Source organism: Haemorhous mexicanus, chromosome 10 (assembly GCF_027477595.1).
Source record: "Haemorhous mexicanus isolate bHaeMex1 chromosome 10, bHaeMex1.pri, whole genome shotgun sequence".
NCBI lineage: Eukaryota > Metazoa > Chordata > Aves > Passeriformes > Fringillidae > Haemorhous > Haemorhous mexicanus.
Genome location: NC_082350.1, coordinates 17,647,428 through 17,664,229, shown reverse-complemented (window position 1 = coordinate 17,664,229; position 16,802 = coordinate 17,647,428). Strand labels below are relative to the sequence as shown.

The window sequence follows — 16,802 nt, the reverse complement described above, 5'->3', positions numbered from 1 at the left end:
TGGCACCGCGCTGCTTTGCATTTTCAATGACAGACCCATGCCGGGTGCTCGGGAGAGTGGAAAAATCTTATTTGTCACCTGCTGGCGATGCGCGGAGGCTCCCGCGCCGCGGCTAATCTTGGGGAAAATGAGGATGCCGGCGGGGTGGCCCGCGGGATGGGCAGGGCGGAGTGGGGCTGGCGGGCTGGCTGATGATGAGCGCCGGGCCACGGGATGCTCACACCCACCTGGTGATCTCTGGGTGTGTTGGCCCCATGGCACGGATCCTGCTGTTGGGTGTGCGTGGGCTGGGCAGTGCTTGGGCATCCAGAAGCAGGCACCCTGTCTCCCAGCCCAGCCTGCAAAGGGGTAAATTCTTTTCTTCCATTCCAGCTCCAGCAGCAGCTGCTTGCCTTGCAGTACCAGTTCCACAGGTTGGCACTGCCTGCACATCCTCTCAGGGCACTCAGCGGACCTTTTTTGGGAAAGTCAGCATTTGGAAGAGGGTGCAGGCACTGCCTGATGCCCCATATTTACCCACAGGTACCCATCCCACACCTGCTGTACCCTGGCTTTTTGAAATGCCAACACCTGCGGGACACCGCAGAGCTCTGCGGCCGGCTCAGATTTATCCATTATTTTATATCCACACGCCTTTAATTTTTACAGCTCTGTTGGAGCAATACCCAGGGCTGTTAATAACACCAGGCCCTCCCCACCCCCCCATGTGCATCCATCATGCTCCAACCAAAGTACCAAGTGCATCCAAGGGCTGCGTAAGTGCAGGCGTGGGGAGTCCCATGCCCCTCTCTTCCAGCCAGCACTCTCATGAGCAGCAGGGTGGATTGCCTGTGCCCATCCATGAAACAGCCTGACTGGGTGCCCTTGCATCTCACTGGCGTTGGTGATACCTGGCTGCTTAGGATGCCCGAGGTGTCTCTCTCATGGGATTCGTGATTCTCTCTGCCTTGGTGTGTACCCCATGAAAGCTGAGCTGCAACACCTGAGCTTGTGTTTAGTGTGCCACGGTATGTGTGGATGGCAGTGAGTGCTTGAGTGTGAGGATGTGTGTGAAGGCACAGAGTGTGTGTCTGTGCTGGTGCATGTCACTGTGTGGGGGTGTACACGTGATGTACATGTGTGTCACTGCCTGTGCAGGTGGTGCTGGGTCTGGCTGCTGCAGAAGGCACTGTGCCCGGGCCATGCCCAGCACCGCAGCACAGAAAGCGCAGCCTCAGCAGCCCCAGGCACTGAGAGCTGTGCCTGGGGGCAGCCCACAGTACCCACAGGACAAGACAGCAGGTCCCACATCACTGAGCCACCTGTGCCATGAAAAGCAGGGCCCCGTGCCACAACACAGCACCCAGTATGCGCTGTCCCCAGCACCCAGGAGATCCAGAGCCCCCTCTAAGCACCCAGGGATGTGCTGGCACAGGAGGGTGAGGATAGCAGGGCACCCCTGAGCACGACAGGCAGAATGGCCGCAGGAAGCCAGAGTATCCAGGTACTGCAGGGGGCCACCGTGGGAATTTGCTGGGCTATAAATCTCCTTGCTGGGCCCCCCCGTGGCAGAGCAGCTCACGATATTTATGTTGGGGATTTATCTGCAATGCAGTTTAATATTCCCGGACCTTTGCGCGTGTGTTCGAATGCACGGCTTCCTCCTCGTGCCACCCCTGCCACCCCCGTGCCCACCGTCTCACCCGGTGCCCTTCAGGCTCTGTCTCCTGCCCACCCACAGTCTGTCCCCTTGCACCCCGTCTGGCAGAACGGGGCCGGGCCGGGCCGGTTCCCCCAGGGTGCCCGGGCCGGGAGGGGGTGCCGCGGCACCGGGATGCTCCTGGCCCAGGCCGTCGGCCGTGCCCACCCGTGCCCCTCCTGGGTCTTCGGCTGCCGGGGGGTGGCGACAGGGTCCCCGCACGGGGAGTGCCAGGCGGACTGGTACTGCCAGCCCTGTGCCAGTCCCCCTCGGGGTAAAGGGGCCCAGGGACACCCCTGCCCTACCTCCCCGCCAGCGAGGATGAGGTAAGGCTGGCGGGTGGCACAGGGCTGCTTCTTTTGCATAATAATCTTGTTAATGGAGCCTGGCCTGCGGGAGAGCCGGGCTGGAGACACCACCCCCTCCCCGCCCCGCCGCCTCCCTCCGGCCCCGCCGCTCCGCCAGCCGCGGCGCGGGGCGCGGAGCGGAGAGCGGAGCGCGCAGCCGGACGGGTGGCGCGGGGTCGGCCAGCCCCCGGCAGCCTCCTGACACCCCCTGAGAGAGCCGGTGAGCACCCCCAGGGCCCCCCGAGCAACCCAGCAGCGTCGCCACAGCATCCCGGGAGCATCCTCCAAGTATCTCGGTGAGTAAACCACGAGCGACCCCCGAGCACCCGCGTACTTCCCCGGCAGCAGAACGAAGATCATCTCCCCAGCATCCCTCGAGTACCTCGGTGAGCACCCCGCGAGCAGCCCGGGGAGCCGTCCCCGTGCCTGCCGGCGAGCACTCCCCGAGAATCCCCCGATTATCCCGGGCATCATCCCGAGGAGCACTTCCCGAGCATCCCTCGAGCAACCCTCGAGCATGGCCCCGAGCACCAAAGGCATCATCCCGGTTAGGCATCTCCCTAGTACCTCCCGAGCATTTCCTTACCTTCCCGGCAAGCACCTTCCCGAACATACTGGGCAGGAGGCATCCTCCGAGCATCGCAGGCAGCATCCCCCGGGAACCCCCGAGCATCCCCGGCAGCGTACTGAGCAGCATCCCTCGAGCTTCCTGGGCAGCCCCCTGCCTCCCCCACGCTTTGCCGTGCCGCCTGCCATCCCCGCTAACTTTCCGACGGCCGCAGCTCCCTGACACGGGCACTGCCGGGCTGCTGCGCCGGGGCATAACTTTGCCCGAGTTGCAGAAGGAACGGGGCACGGGGGAACCTCGCTGTGGGGACGCTGGCCACCTCCCGAGCAGCTTTTTGTCCTCAACCTGTCCTCCCCCACCTGCAAATCCGGATACCATTCTTCACCAAGCAAGAAGAAGGGTGTCCCTTTGAAGACCCCCCCAATCTATGTCCCCACCCTCCTTTCCCCGTGGGCAGACCCCCTCCTCCCCAGCGTGTAACCCTGACAAACACCCCTGCCTGTCGTGCACCAGCCAGTGGAGAGGGGTTGGGTGGATGGTGGTGGTGATTGTGGGGGAATGTTGTGATGTGTCCATAGGGTGCAGGGTTCCCCCCAGACTGGAATTAACTTTGTTCACACATCACGCACCATGCCACAATTTGACACAATGCAATGCAACACGGCGTAGCACCACCCCACACAGCACAATGCAACACCGCCCGCCACGGCGCAGCACCACCCATGCAACCCAGCCTGGGGCCACACAACCTGACCCAGCCCACGGCTCCCCTCACAAATCTCCCCAAAGCCCCTCTTCCTCAAGCTGCTCACCCCATCCATACCCTACCCAGTTAGACTGGCAGCCCTCTGCTCCCCCTTGGTGGGAAGAGTTCTCATGGTGCTGAGTTTGGGTTCACTGGAACACCTTGGACATCCACCCAGCATGGGTGCTCTGGCTGGAGAGCTGTGTGGATGTTGGGGGTGTGAGATTAGCTGTGTCAGAGACTGGAATGTGCCAACATGCAGGTGTCCTGCATGCAGGTGACGTGCCCTGTCACCAAAGGAACTGGGAGAGGGAACAGCCATGGGGTAGAGGTGCCACCAAGCTCCTGGCACTATGGACAATCTCAGCGCCAGCAATAGGGCACGCACGGGGATGGATATACAGGCAGCAATGACGACAAGAAGCAATACCCCCGCCCTTGCTCCTCCCAACCCTACCCCCTTATCCATCTCCTCTGCCTTTTCCAGGAGCTTCCTTACTCACCCGGACATCACCACTTCCCCGTGGCAGGCACAGCTTCGGCATGAACTGTGGGCTGCCTGAGCCTGCTCTCCGTCTGCCCTGAGCCCCCTGCACCAGTGCTGCTGGCGGGGCCCCATCCCCGGCCATGGAGAAGACCTACTCGCTGACAGCGCACTATGATGAGTTTCAGGAGGTGAAGTACGTGAGCAAGTACCAGAGCGGGACGCTGCCCAACGGCTTCGCCCTCCAGCTGGGCGCAGGGGCCAAGAAGCGCCGTGGGGGGCTGCCTCGCTGGAGCCGCCGGGAGGTCTGTCTGCTCTCAGGGCTGGTCTTTGCAGCGGGGCTCTGCGTCATCCTGACGTGCATGTTGGTCCTCAAGTACCTGGCGACCGAAGGGGACAGCTACTGCCTGGAGGGGTGCCAAGAGAAGAAGGCCTTCCTGCGGGCATCCCGCTTCTTAAGTGCCAACATGGATGCTACCATCGACCCTTGCCAGGACTTCTACTCCTTCGCCTGTGGCGGCTGGCTCCGGCGGCACGGCATCCCTGAGGACAAGCTGGTGTACGGCACCATCGGGGCCATCGCCGAGCAGAACGAGGCCAAGCTGCGGGCGCTGCTGAGCCGCCCCGTGCGGCGCCGAGCCCGCGCCTCGGCAGAGAGGAAGGTCAAGGAGTTTTTCCGCTCGTGTCTGGACCGGGCTGAGATCGATCGGCTGGGCCCCCGGCCCATGCTGGAGGTCATTGGGGAGTGCGGTGGCTGGGATGCCCCTCCGGACCGCAGGGACATCAACGAGCTGCTCTACAAGACACAGGGCGTCTACAGTGCTGCCGTGCTCTTCTCCCTCACTGTCAGCCTGGACGAGAGGAACACTTCCCGCTACGTCATCCGGGTGAGGGCACCGTGCCCCTGCGGCTGCCCCCTGCCCCAGCCACCCAGCCGTGCCGCTGACACCTGCTTGATGTCACTGTCTTTGCTGCAGAGGCACAGAGTGCCTGTGCAGTGTCTGGGCTTGGCTATAGCAGATGGCTGGGGTGGGGACCCCTCTTGTCCCTGGGGACATGCCTGTCTTTCCAGCATGGGACCCCTGTGTCAGGCTACCCTGGGTGAGGGTGGCACCTCCAGGACAGGGCTGGGGACACAGGCAGAGGGATGCACTGAGTGAGGCCACCTGCCTGGGTGCTGAGGACAGGCCAGCAGGGCACCAGGGTCTCCAGAGTGCTGGCAGCCAAGCCCCTCACCTTGGCTTTGTGGCTGCCACCTGTACACAGGGGGCAAGACCCAGGCAGAGGCAGGGAGATGCCCACCAAGCCCTCAGTACTGTGCCAGGGCATTTTCCCATGGCTTTCTCAGTCTTTCCCACCCCTGCCAGACCATGTCACTCACCCTGAGGGGCCACCAGAGTACAGGTGGCCTTTATCTGGCTGGCCGAGTCTCTTGGTGGGTGTGGGGGTGCAGTGGTGGGCATGGAGGGAGCACAGCAATGGCACAGCAGGGATGCTGTGGTGGGCTCGGTGGTGGGCACGGAGGTGGGCGTAGCAGGGAAAGGGTGGGCACGGGTGCATATGGTGGGGACGAGGTGGTGGTGATGGCGAGGGCAATTGGGGGACACAGTGGTGGACTGGAGCGGCCCCGTTCCCTGTGAGCTGGTGGGGCTGTGGGATATGAGTGTGAGTGTGTGTGCGGGGCCGGGCGGCTCGCTGCCTGCTCCGAGCCGCGCGTGTGTAACACTAGAGGGAGCGTCGGTCACAGGGAAAGGATGGGCGGGCTGAGCAGGACCGGGAGTGCGCGGGGTGGAACACAGTGGGCGTCGGGGGGAGATGGGTGTGACAGCCAGGGCTAAGGGTCAGAGCTTGGGGTATCGGGGGGGTGTGATTGGGGGTGGGGGTGCGATGAGTCTGAGTGGACAGGGTGTATGAGGGGCCGGCGTGTGTGTGAGGGCTGCAGGTTTCAGCAGCCGTCCGGGAAAGCAAAGGGGGCAGGGGGAGATGGGGAGGAAGGCTGGAGGTGCCCATGGCTGTGCAGGCAGCGCTGCGGCTTTGTGAGTGGAGGGGGGCTGGTGAAGTGAATTGCGGGGAGCTGAGCCAAAGAGAGAGAAGGAGAGGGTGCGTGTTTGTGTGTGTGCATAGAGCAGAGGTAAAATGGGTGGTGCCTGAGTAGGGATGTGAGCATCCATAGGTGTGTGTGCAGAAGGGAAAGTTACCTGCGTGCTTATGTGTGTGTGTGTGTGAGGGTGCAGGTATGTGCAAGTGTACTCAGGTGTGTGTTTGGCTTGGAGGCTGTACTTGTGGTTACAGCACAGCAGGGCTGTGTGTGAAGAGTGAGGACATCCGTGCAGTTCACCATGCAGGCTGCAGCACAGCAGTGGGGCCGATCTGGGGCAGGTGGGGAACACCAGGGAGCAGGGATGGGGCAGAGAGTGGTGGCAGCACAAGGCAGTCTGTGAGGCAGCCTATGTGCCAGTCTGCCCAGCACTCCCAGCCTGTTGCATGCTGCCTGCTGCAGCTGCAGCAGCCCCTAGCAGGAGGGAAACTGAGGCAGCAATGTGCCCGTTCCTGGGGCTGCTCCAGCACATTGCCATCCTTGGGCTCCAGGGACACCAGGGCCACTCTGCAATACGGGGAAAGCAAAGGGTGCCTGGCCCAGCACAGGGTCCCACCCCTGCTCACCCACTGCCCATCTCTTGCCCCAGATCGACCAGGATGGGCTGACCCTGCCCGAACGGACCCTCTACCTGGGGCAGGATGAGGAGAGCGAGAAGGTGAGGGGGGCACAGCGACGCCTTGGGGACACCAGGAGAGGGAGCAGCAGCCAGCATGGTTGGCAGACAGAGGGCACCCCACTGCCAGCAGTGCTGCAGACTGGGGTGCCAAAGGACACAGCATTCCTTCCCTCTGAACAGATCCTGGCTGCATACCGAGTGTTCATGGAGCGACTACTCACCCTCCTGGGGGCTGAGAATGTGGAGCAGAAAGCCCAGGAGATCCTGCAGCTGGAGCAGCACCTCGCCAATGTGAGAAGGATACATGCCACGAACCTTGGGGTGCCCTTGTCCAGCCCTTGGACATCCCAGTCACAGATTTTTGGGGATATCCATATCTGCTTCTGAGCAATCTCATTCCAATCCCTCCATGGGGACTTTCACTCCCAGCCCTTGGGGACCTTCAGACCTAGAACTTGGGGATCTCATCCTGTTGAGGACCTCAACACAGAGCTTCAGGCACCCAGTCCCACATCCTGAGAACCCCCTGGTCCCTGCCCTTGGGGCAACCACTCCAGCCCTGCATCTACTCCTTGTGAGGCCACTCTGAGCCCTTGTAGACTCCGTATACAGGTCTTGGGGACCTTAGTCTGGACCTTGGAGGGACATGTGTGCCCATTTCTCAGATAACCCAGTTCCTTGGGATCTTCTGAGCAGCCCTCAGGGTACCACTGGCAGCAGAGGGTTGCTGGGGCAGGGAGTGGGAAGGATGTGGGTCATTACCCACATTAGAGATGCCCTGTTGCCCAGTCATGTGCCCCATTCCAGTGTCACCCTCAAGGTGGGCAGTTGGATGGTGACAGCCATGCCCACCCTGTGCAGATCACGGTATATGAGTATGACGATGTGCGCAGGGATGTTGGCAGCATGTACCACAAAGTGACCCTGGCTGAGCTGCAGAGCATCACTCCCACGGTGAGTACCCCAGGTGCCAGCCTCTCAGCCTGTCCCCCACCTGCCTGTGCCTGTCTCCCTACTCCATGCCCTCAAGGTCCACCACCTGTCCCAGTTAAATCCACTTGAGGATAATGCACTCCTCTGGTGGGAGGCTGGAAAGCCTGGAGGGGTTCCCCTCCAGAGTGGCATGGAGTGGGGGTCCCCATGCCCCCCTAACAGTGCCTGCCCTGGCAGCTCAAGTGGAAGCGCTTGCTGGACCGCATCTTCCATGACAACTTCTCGGAGGAGGAGGAGGTGGTGCTGCTGGCCACCGACTACATGCACAAGGTGTCCAACCTCATCCGTGTGACACCCAGCAGGTGAGGGGGGCTGGCACCCCCTGTGCCCTCGGCACCTTTCCCAGCCTAGCAGGGGACACAAGACAGCTGTGCCTGGAACCTCTCACTATCACCCTCCTCCTGGTGCTGGAAGGCCGGGCTGGGCACAGGAAATCTGGGAAAGCTTGTGGGAAAGGCACTGTTGTGAGCCCCGCAGCATCCCGGTCGTGCCTGGACGCCTGCTGAGGCACTCACGCCAGAGGTGACCAGACTCATCGCACAGCCGGGAGGGACGTGGTGCCAGCCTGCCCCTGTGCCCCACCAGCCATGGCCCCCTGTGTCCCTGAGCACAAGTGTCCCCATCGTGGCACATGCTCCCACCCTCCCCTGTGCCTGGGGACATGCTGAGGGCCACTCCTGTCCCTGTCACAGGATCCTTCACAACTACATGCTGTGGCGCATTGTGGTGGTGCTGAGCGAGCACCTCTCCACGCCCTTCCGCGATGCCATCCACGAGCTCTCCAAGGAGATGGAGGGCAATGAGAAGCAGCTGGAGCCGGGTAAGATCTGCCTGAGCCAGGCCAACAAGCACTTTGGAATGGCCCTGGGAGCTCTCTTCGTTGAGGAGCACTTCTCCTCTGCCAGCAAAGCCAAGGTAGGTGATGCTGCCTATGGACAGGAAGCCACCCCAATCACCCATCACCTTGCCAAAGTGCCTACTGCCCCCACCAAGGGCTGTCAGGCCGGTGGTGGATGGTGGGGATGCCGTGCCAGCACCATGGTGACCCACCATAGGTGCAGCAGCTGGTGGAGGACATCAAATTCATCCTTGACCAGCGGCTGGATGAGCTGGACTGGATGGATGAGGAGACACGGAGAGCAGCCAGGGCCAAGGTAGTGGCTCCTAGCATGCACTCGTGTCTTTGGTCCCATCACCAGTGCAGAGGCACATGGGTTAGGGACCTGAACCCACCACTGATTTTGCCCACAGCTCCGGTATATGATGGTGATGATTGGGTACCCCGATTTCCTCCTAAAGCCAGAGGCCATCGACAAGGAATATGAGGCAAGGGATAACCCAGGAGCATGTGAGATGTGGGCACATGGTGGGGGAAGATGGTCCCCACATCTGCATCAGGGTCTGTGGAGAAGCCGCCTCAAGACAAGCCCCCTTCTGGTGGTCACTGCTGGCAGGGTGCCCCACATCGGCAGTGCTATACAGTCCCTGGGGTCTGGGATGGTGTCTCCTTCCCCACATCTCAGATCCCAGAGCTCAGGCCCATCCTTGGCAAGGGCTGGGGATGCTGGCGTGGCCCAGGGACCTCACGGAGCTGACAGAGAAGCAGCTGCCCCTGTGGGCACCCAGCATGGGACATGGGAACACACTTGTGACACATCCACACAGTCACCAAGGCTCGCAGGGGTGGGAGGACACCACAGGCCTGCCCTCCACACTCTTGGGGCTGGCATCTCCCCTGATGTGGCTGTGTTCCCCCAGTTTGAGGTGGATGAGAAGACCTACTTCAAGAACATCCTCAACAGCATCGCCTTCGGCATCAGGCTCTCGGTGAAGAAAATCCGGCAGGAGGTGGATAAGTCCGCGTGGGTATCCCCTTGCCCTGGGGGGACATGGAGGGGCCCAGCATGGTGCCACCAGTGTCCCCTGTCCCCATGCAGCCCACAGGCCGTAGGCAGAAGGGCACAGGGATGCCAGGAGTGCCCCCCTGTTCCCCAGCTGTGCAGAGGGACGGCACTTCCATGTCCCTCGGTGCTGTGCAGGCCAGCATTGCTGTCTCTCCTTGCAGGTGGCTGCTGCCTCCCCAGGCACTGAATGCCTACTACCTGCCCAACAAGAACCAGATGGGTAAGCACTGTTTGTCCCTGATCTGCCCCTGGGCTGGAGCAGGGAGGATCTGGGATGGAGACAAGGCCGAGGGTCCTGTGGTGCTGGGTGATGCTGTGGGTGGGTACAGGGCAGGGTGACACCAACTGCAATGTTCTCCTGTGTCCCCAGTGTTCCCTGCTGGCATCCTGCAGCCCACGCTCTACGACCCCGAGTTCCCGCAGTGAGTGTGGGCTGGGGATGGCTGGGGGTTGCCATGTCATGGGGTCACCCCCATCCCTGCCAGCACTGTGCTCTCCACCCTCTCACCTCTGTTCCCCACCCAACAGATCGCTGAACTATGGTGGGATTGGCACCATCATTGGGCACGAGCTGACCCATGGCTACGATGACTGGGGTGAGTGTCCCTCCTGTATCCTGCCTGGATGTAAGGATGGGCTGGGGCATCCAGGCAGGGTGCCTGGGTCCCTTGGGACTCCTGGAGGTGGTGGTTGCCTTGGCAGGGGGACAGTACGACCAGCACGGGAACCTGGTGCACTGGTGGACGGAGCGGTCATATAGCAAGTTCCTGAAGAAGGCACAGTGCATCGTCAACCTCTATGACAACTTCACCGTCTACAATCAGAGGGTGAGACCCCTGCTCCTGCCAGGCAATGCCCAGCAGGGCACAACTGCCCCACGGTGGGGTCCCTGCTGCCCCATGGCTTGGGGCGGGGTGCCTGCAGGAGAACTGACTCTGCCCTGCCCATCCCTGAGACCAGCAATTCATCACACCCTAGCTTGGAAATTCCTCAGGGCATTGGCTGCAGCCTTGGTGCCAGCATGGGGATGGGGACACCTCTGTTCTTGCTGTCACTCCTCCTCTCTTGGCAGGTGAATGGCAAACACACACTGGGGGAGAACATCGCTGACATGGGGGGGCTCAAACTCGCCTACTACGTAAGTGTCCCCCCAGCCTGGCTGTCACAGCCATGGGCAGTGCTTATGCCAGCCCAGCTGAGGGGGAGGAGATGCCCAAACACCTCCTTACTCCCTGCAGCAAGGGGCGGTCAGGATAGTGATTGCTGGTTACTGGGGGCTTGGGAATGGGTCCAGGGTGGGTTTGGGGGAGTACCCAGGCCATGATGAGGGCACCCCTTGTTCTCCAGGCCTACCAGAAATGGGTGAGGGAGCACGGCCCCGAGCACCCCCTGCACCACATGAAATACACACACGACCAGCTCTTCTTCATCGCCTTTGCCCAGGTGAGCCCCTCTCCTCCTCACATGGAACAGCTGTTGGAGCAGGAGGGTCACCTTGTGTGGGGCCAGCAGCCCAAAGGGATGGGGAGAGAGAGCCCTGTGGGACCCAGGGCCAATGTCCAGGAGCTGGGCTAGGCTGCATCTTCAGGTCCTGGGCTCAGGGTACAGAGCTCAGCCCTGAAGGAGCACCCCACACTGTCCTGTTGTTCCTGTGGACGATACAATAATAAATTAATGTGTCCCACATGACTTCAGAAGCTCCGGAGTAACAAATGCATTCAATCCCAAAATTCTAGGAAATCCTGCAGCCTGGCAGTTTACAACCCAGGAGACCCTACAATAACAGACATGACTCCACACTCTCCCAACTCACTTATACCATGTACACAGGCTTTTGGGGGACCCTACAATAACAAATTAAATCAGGGCATCACTGCCCTCAATCTCTAGCAGCCAGAAGGGCCATGGTGTCCTGGTGGTTGCCAGGACCAAGGGTGCCCCATGTGGTTTGTCCATGAAACCTTTGTCCCCTGCAGAACTGGTGCATCAAGCGGAGATCCCAGTCCATCTACCTGCAGGTGCTGACAGACAAGCACGCCCCGGAGCACTACAGGTACTGGGTGCTCCCAAAATGGGGGGCTGGGGGCATGGTGGGTGCCAGCCTGTCCAACAGATATTAGTGCTGTGCAAAGTGGAATGAGCACCCTTTGGAGTGCTGGCAACAGCAGATTTTGAGTGATATTTCTGGGGCAGGGGTGGGGTTCTGCTGCGGTGAGCACGTGCTGTGAGTGGGGTGTGAGGCAGCAGTGCAGGGGGCAGGGGGTGCCCAGTTCTGAGGTCCTCCCCTCTCCCGGCAGGGTCCTGGGCAGTGTCTCACAGTTTGAGGAGTTTGGACGGGTCTTCCACTGCCCCAAGAACTCGCCCATGAACCCCATGCACAAGTGCTCGGTGTGGTGAGGCTGATCCCTCTCCAGCAGGCTGGGACTCTCCATCCCCTCTCAAGCCCAAGTGACACTTTGTGAGCACTCCCGAACTTCCCATCTCCCTTCCTATTCTCCAGGTAAAGGGGGCACCCTCGGGTGTTATAGGGGGTCACCCCAAAGGCAGGCAGCTGCCATAGGGATGTAGGCAGGAGAGACATTTGGGTTGGGCAGCTTCCTCCTGCCCATCCCCCGCCCTGTGCAGTGAGGGATCCTCATTGCGCATAGAGGAACAAGGGCATGCCCAGGCACACCTGTACCCCCTTTTGTATCCGCCCCACCCAAACCCTTCACCCAGCCCTACCACATCCATCCCAGCATCAGCCAAGGCAGGGGGAGGACTTCACTGTCTCCAAGGGGCTGCCCCATGTCAAAAGCCTCCCCTGCACGGTGCCCTCCCCATGCCAGTCCCCATGTCCATGCACCAGCCCTGCCGAGGTGGGCACAGCGGTGCAGCTGGGCCGGGCGATGCCAGCCTGCCTGGGAGCGCAAGCACTCGGACACTGCTGTATTTTCTGCTGCTGTTTCTGGTCAATAAAGCACTGGATATGCTGGGTGGCTGCCAGGTGCCATGGCCAGGGCATGGAAGCAGTGGGCAGCATCCCCAGCCCTGCCCATCTGGCACAGGCACCCCCATTCCACAAACACGCCTGTCCCACCAATGTCACACTGCGAGTTTATTTAAGCCCCCACTGCCCGGGATTTGGTGTCCCCATGGCTGCTGCAGCCAGAGCAGAGATGCTTCAGAAAGCAGCCTGCAGGTGCCCCACCATGGGGAGGGAGGGGAAGGTGAGTCTGTCCCATAGGGTGCCCTAGGAACACGGGATCAGTGGAAGAGGGGCAGAAGGAGGGCAGGCAGGAGCAGGGCCAGGAGGGTGCTGCGGGTGCTGGGGCCGGAATTCCTGAGGATGCTGGAGCCGGAGTTCCGCTGGCGGCAGTCAGTGTAGGGCTCGATGCAGGCGGCGTAGGCCATGGCATGGGCTACATAGGTCTGCTCCTGCACACCGTGGAAGAGGTGGGCCATGGGGCCCTTGGCCAGGATGGCCACGTCCTCACCACCATGGGTCTCTGACTCCAGTGGCACAGCCGCCTGTGGCAGGTAATCAAACTGCACTGGGTAGGGGAGAGAAGGAGGTGAGGGGAGGCGATGATGGCCCCCAGCCCCACCCCACCACCCAAGCCATGGTCTCTGTGTCCTCACTGGCTGTTTCCGGGTCCACGTTGGGCCGTACACCGCCTGGGTATCCCGGCCCATTCCCATAGAGGATCGATGTGTAATTCTTCCCATCAGTGGTTTTCTTTTGGCCCAGACCTGGGGAAAGGGCAGTGGAGGAGGAGGATCAGCCAAGGAGCACCCATATCATCCCTCTGGTCATAGTCTGGGTGCCACAGGGCTGGCAGTACGCAGGACAGGGCAGAGGCCCACCAAAAATGGAGGAGCCACGCAGGGTGTAGCCCCCGAAGGCGAAGACGTGTGAGTGGTCAGCAGTGATGACGGTGAGGGTGTCAGCCTCGTCTGTCATGGTGCCTGCCCGCTCAATGGCACAGTCGAACTCCACCGCCTCCGTCAGTGCCTTATGGGGTGAACCTTCGTGGTGGCCGTGGTCGATTCTGCCACCTGCAGATGGGCACCCACGGTGGGCTGGAATCCTACAGCAGCACGCACACCTCCTACCCCCACCCTACAGCCCTCTCTCACTGGCCCCAGGAACATGAGCCCCAACTTATCTTCCACAAAGAGGTAGAAGCCATTGGGGTTCCTGCTCAGGACGGTGATGGCTGCCTCTGTCATCTCGGTGAGTGATGGGTCCAGGGTGGTGTTACGCACCATGTTGTACTTCGTGTCCACGGGTTCAAAGAGACCTGTGAGGGAATGTGTTGGGGACAGCATCAGTGCCTGAGTGTCCCAGCGCCTGTTGGGTCCTGGCACAGGGGTCATTTGTTACCCATCAAATACTTCACGTTGGGGTCGGCAGCAGCTGCCAGCATCTCTGTCCTGTTCCAGGCGTAGCGGGCACCCTGTGGGCAAATTCCCAGGGGGTTAGTGGGTGCCTGGCCCTGTGCCGGGGGCAGTGGGCAGAGGAGCGTCCCCGATGCGTCACGCACCGGCCGTGCCTCCAGCCACATGTCGATGAGGTTGTTGCCATCCTCACGTATCCCATTCTGGCTGCTGTCGGCGGGGTACTCAGGGTCCGGCGTCCCCACGGGGGTCATGTATATCCGACCACCACCCAGAATCACCTGGAGGGGACAAGGTGGACGAAGCGTTAGTGGGGGTGCCCTGAGAGGGGTCTGTCCCTGCCCTCCTCTTCCTGTGTGCAGCGCTCACGTTGATGTCGACGTTGTGGACCAGCTGCCAGGCGATGTCCTTGCAGCCCTGCTGCCGCGCCTCCTGGGGCATGCTGGCATCCGCGTACCAGTTCCGGTCCACGACGTGAGCGTAGGTTCCCGAGGGCGACGCGTGCTGCACCCGCGTCGTGGTCACGATGCCCACCGCCTTCCCTGCCAAACGCCGCTCATCAGGCCCCACCGAGGGCAACACAGGGTCCCCACCACCAAGCTATGGGATCCCTGCTGGGGGGAACTGTAGCAGACACAGGGCCGGCTACGGCTCCGTGGAGGGATGTTTAGAGATAGGTATTTGCTGAGTCATAGGAATTGAACCAGGAGTCCTCACTCTGGTCCTCCAGGCCTGCTTATCTCTCTGTGACCCCATAGGCTAGTTTCCCTAACCCTTACAATTGGTCAGTTTTCAATCCTCCTTAACCCTATAAAAGAGGCTGTCTTGGCCCATTCCTTTTGAAGAGCTGCTACCAGACCCTTCGCGAGACCCTCAGAATAAACCATCGTGGAATTTTCTGAAGCCGCCTTCCCTCTCTCATCCTTCATCTGCCTTCCAGAAGCCATGGCCAGCTACAGCCCCTACAAGCAAGCTAAGAGCTGAAACCATAAAAGAGCTGATTTCACTGAGAGCTGACAATCACTAAGCTTGCTAGGGGCCATGGCTGTGCCACAATCTGGCCTAGGGCACCCCAGCCTCCAGAGGGCTGAGGTATCCGACCTTGAGACTGCTTGTCCTGGGCACCTTTTACCCTACGGGGAACCAGCTATCCGGCTAAGAAGCTAGCCACTGTGGCTTCATTATTTTACAGGGAACTCCCTCGGCATGGTACCCCTGGTCCCCCCAGGGTCCCCCCAGCCCTGCATCCCCCGTTACCAGCTTTGCGGGCTCGCTCCATCACTGAGATCACCTCGTTGCCGAACGTGGTGCTGCACTCCGCGTGGCGGGCAGCTGCGCTCACCCCTATGGTCTTGTAGTTGCCCTTCACCCCGCAGAGATAGGCTGTGGCTGTCCCTGCACTGTCAGGGACCTGTCTGTCCACATTGTAGGTCTGCCAAGAATAGAGGGACTCAGGGCAGGGGCCTCCAGTGGCATGTCCACCCAGCATCCCGTGCCATGCTCATGCACTCACCCATGAACACATGGGTGGGTGCATCGGGACTAAATACACAACATATGTGCAGCCCTGGGCTGCCAACAACCCCATGCCCGGGAAAACCAAGGCCCCATGCCCAGAATCACCACAGCCCCTTTCCAGCATGCTGGAATGTTACCTTAGACAGAGCCACGTAGGGAAAAGCATCCAGGGCAAGAGGGGTCTCAGGGCCAAGCTTCCCCTGCTGCTGTGCCTTGAGGATGCGGGTGGCTGTGATGGTGGGGATCCCGAATCCTGGGCAGAAAGAGGGTCCTGGTCACCCTCTGGACCGGGTGCCCTACACACATCCCACTCAGCAGAGTACTGGCCATGTCAGTACTGGCCTGCTTGCCGGGGTGCCAGCTGGACTCACCATCCCCGAGGAAAATGATGAGGTTTTTGGCTTCCTGTATCCTGGGCTGGAGTTTTAAGGAGGCATCGATGGCTGCAGCTGCCTGCTTGTACCAGAAGGATGGATTCTCCTCCTCCGCTGGGACAGTGCAAACGCCCATCAGTCCCAGCACAACAGCACCAGCATCACTGGGGCACCCCTGAGGGGTACCCAGACCCCAGGGGTACTTGTTCCCTGCTCACTCCCGTGCTGGGGCCTCCTCTCACATAGACCAAGTGGTTCAGGGGCTCTTTGGGGTGGGGGGAGACCGTGCAGGCTTGCAGCGACTGCCTGGCCCCAGGGTCCTGGAGCAGGGAACAAGGGGGGACAGCAAAACCAGACACGATGGGGAGTTATCTGGTGAGTGGGATAGAGCCAAATCCATGGTAGGGAGCGGTGACAGAGGATACAGGCGCTTGCCCCAGAGCAGCCCCCAGCACAGAAGCAAGCAAAAACCTGGGGTGAATACTGGTTCAAAACCCTGAGAAGGGCAGAGGTGACTAAGCCCCGTTAATTCTTGTTCAGCTGGGCAGCCCCAGCTCCCCTCCCCAGGCCCTCCTTGGGGCCAGCCAGGCTGACACCCTGCTTCCCTGGGCACCCACCCCAGCCAGCCGGGCACCCAGCCCCGTCCTTGTCCCCACCTGGGATGACAGCGGTGCTGAACCCTGCGCAGAGGCAGAGGGTGAGGGATGCCAGCAGCTGCATGGTGAGATCTGACAGGCCAACGCTGCTGGCAGTGTCTGTAAATCCAGCAGATGTGGGAGGGACTTTGGACAGGGATCAGCCCTAGCAGGGTGTGTGGAGGTGTGTGTCACCACATCTCTGCTGAGTGCAAAGGCCGTGGCCTGGGCTTGTGTCACCTCCTTGGCACAAGGTCCTGTGCCTGCTGGGCACAGATGGGCTTGGGGCACAGGCCGATGCAGGGACAAGAGGAAATGCAGTGCGGGCAGGAAATGCTGCCCTGGGCACAGTGCTGTGGTGCCAGGCAGGGCAATGCCCTGTCCCAGGCTGCCATGGGCAGCTCTGAGCTGGGACAATGGTGAGTATGGGGAGCACCTGGGGTCACTTGTGCGCCGAGT

The 16,802-nt window shown here is 61.1% G+C and overlaps 2 protein-coding genes across 2 annotated transcripts; one reads left to right on the top strand and one right to left on the bottom strand.

Annotated features, from left to right (window-relative positions):
• The first annotated feature begins 2,148 nt into the window (after positions 1-2,148).
• ECEL1 (endothelin converting enzyme like 1) lies at positions 2,149-12,523 on the top strand. The gene is made up of 18 exons (XM_059855610.1): positions 2,149-2,321; positions 3,826-4,709; positions 6,510-6,578; positions 6,720-6,830; positions 7,401-7,493; positions 7,710-7,834; positions 8,225-8,447; positions 8,588-8,686; positions 8,784-8,858; positions 9,291-9,394; positions 9,598-9,656; positions 9,807-9,858; positions 9,965-10,032; positions 10,139-10,263; positions 10,509-10,574; positions 10,784-10,879; positions 11,413-11,489; positions 11,734-12,523. Exons 2-18 carry the CDS (start codon positions 3,966-3,968, stop codon positions 11,831-11,833), a joined length of 2,286 nt encoding a protein of 761 aa, XP_059711593.1. The 5' UTR covers positions 2,149-2,321; positions 3,826-3,965; the 3' UTR covers positions 11,834-12,523.
• LOC132331793 (intestinal-type alkaline phosphatase-like) lies at positions 12,519-16,626 on the bottom strand. Its single transcript, XM_059855611.1, has 11 exons — positions 16,365-16,626; positions 15,706-15,822; positions 15,472-15,587; positions 15,074-15,248; positions 14,186-14,358; positions 13,963-14,097; positions 13,803-13,875; positions 13,587-13,719; positions 13,283-13,476; positions 13,058-13,168; positions 12,519-12,969 (listed from the first exon to the last, which is right to left on the bottom strand). The coding sequence occupies exons 1-11, from the start codon at positions 16,426-16,428 to the stop codon at positions 12,683-12,685; spliced, it is 1,578 nt and encodes a 525-aa protein (XP_059711594.1). The 5' UTR covers positions 16,429-16,626; the 3' UTR covers positions 12,519-12,682.
• Positions 16,627-16,802: the final 176 nt, after the last annotated feature.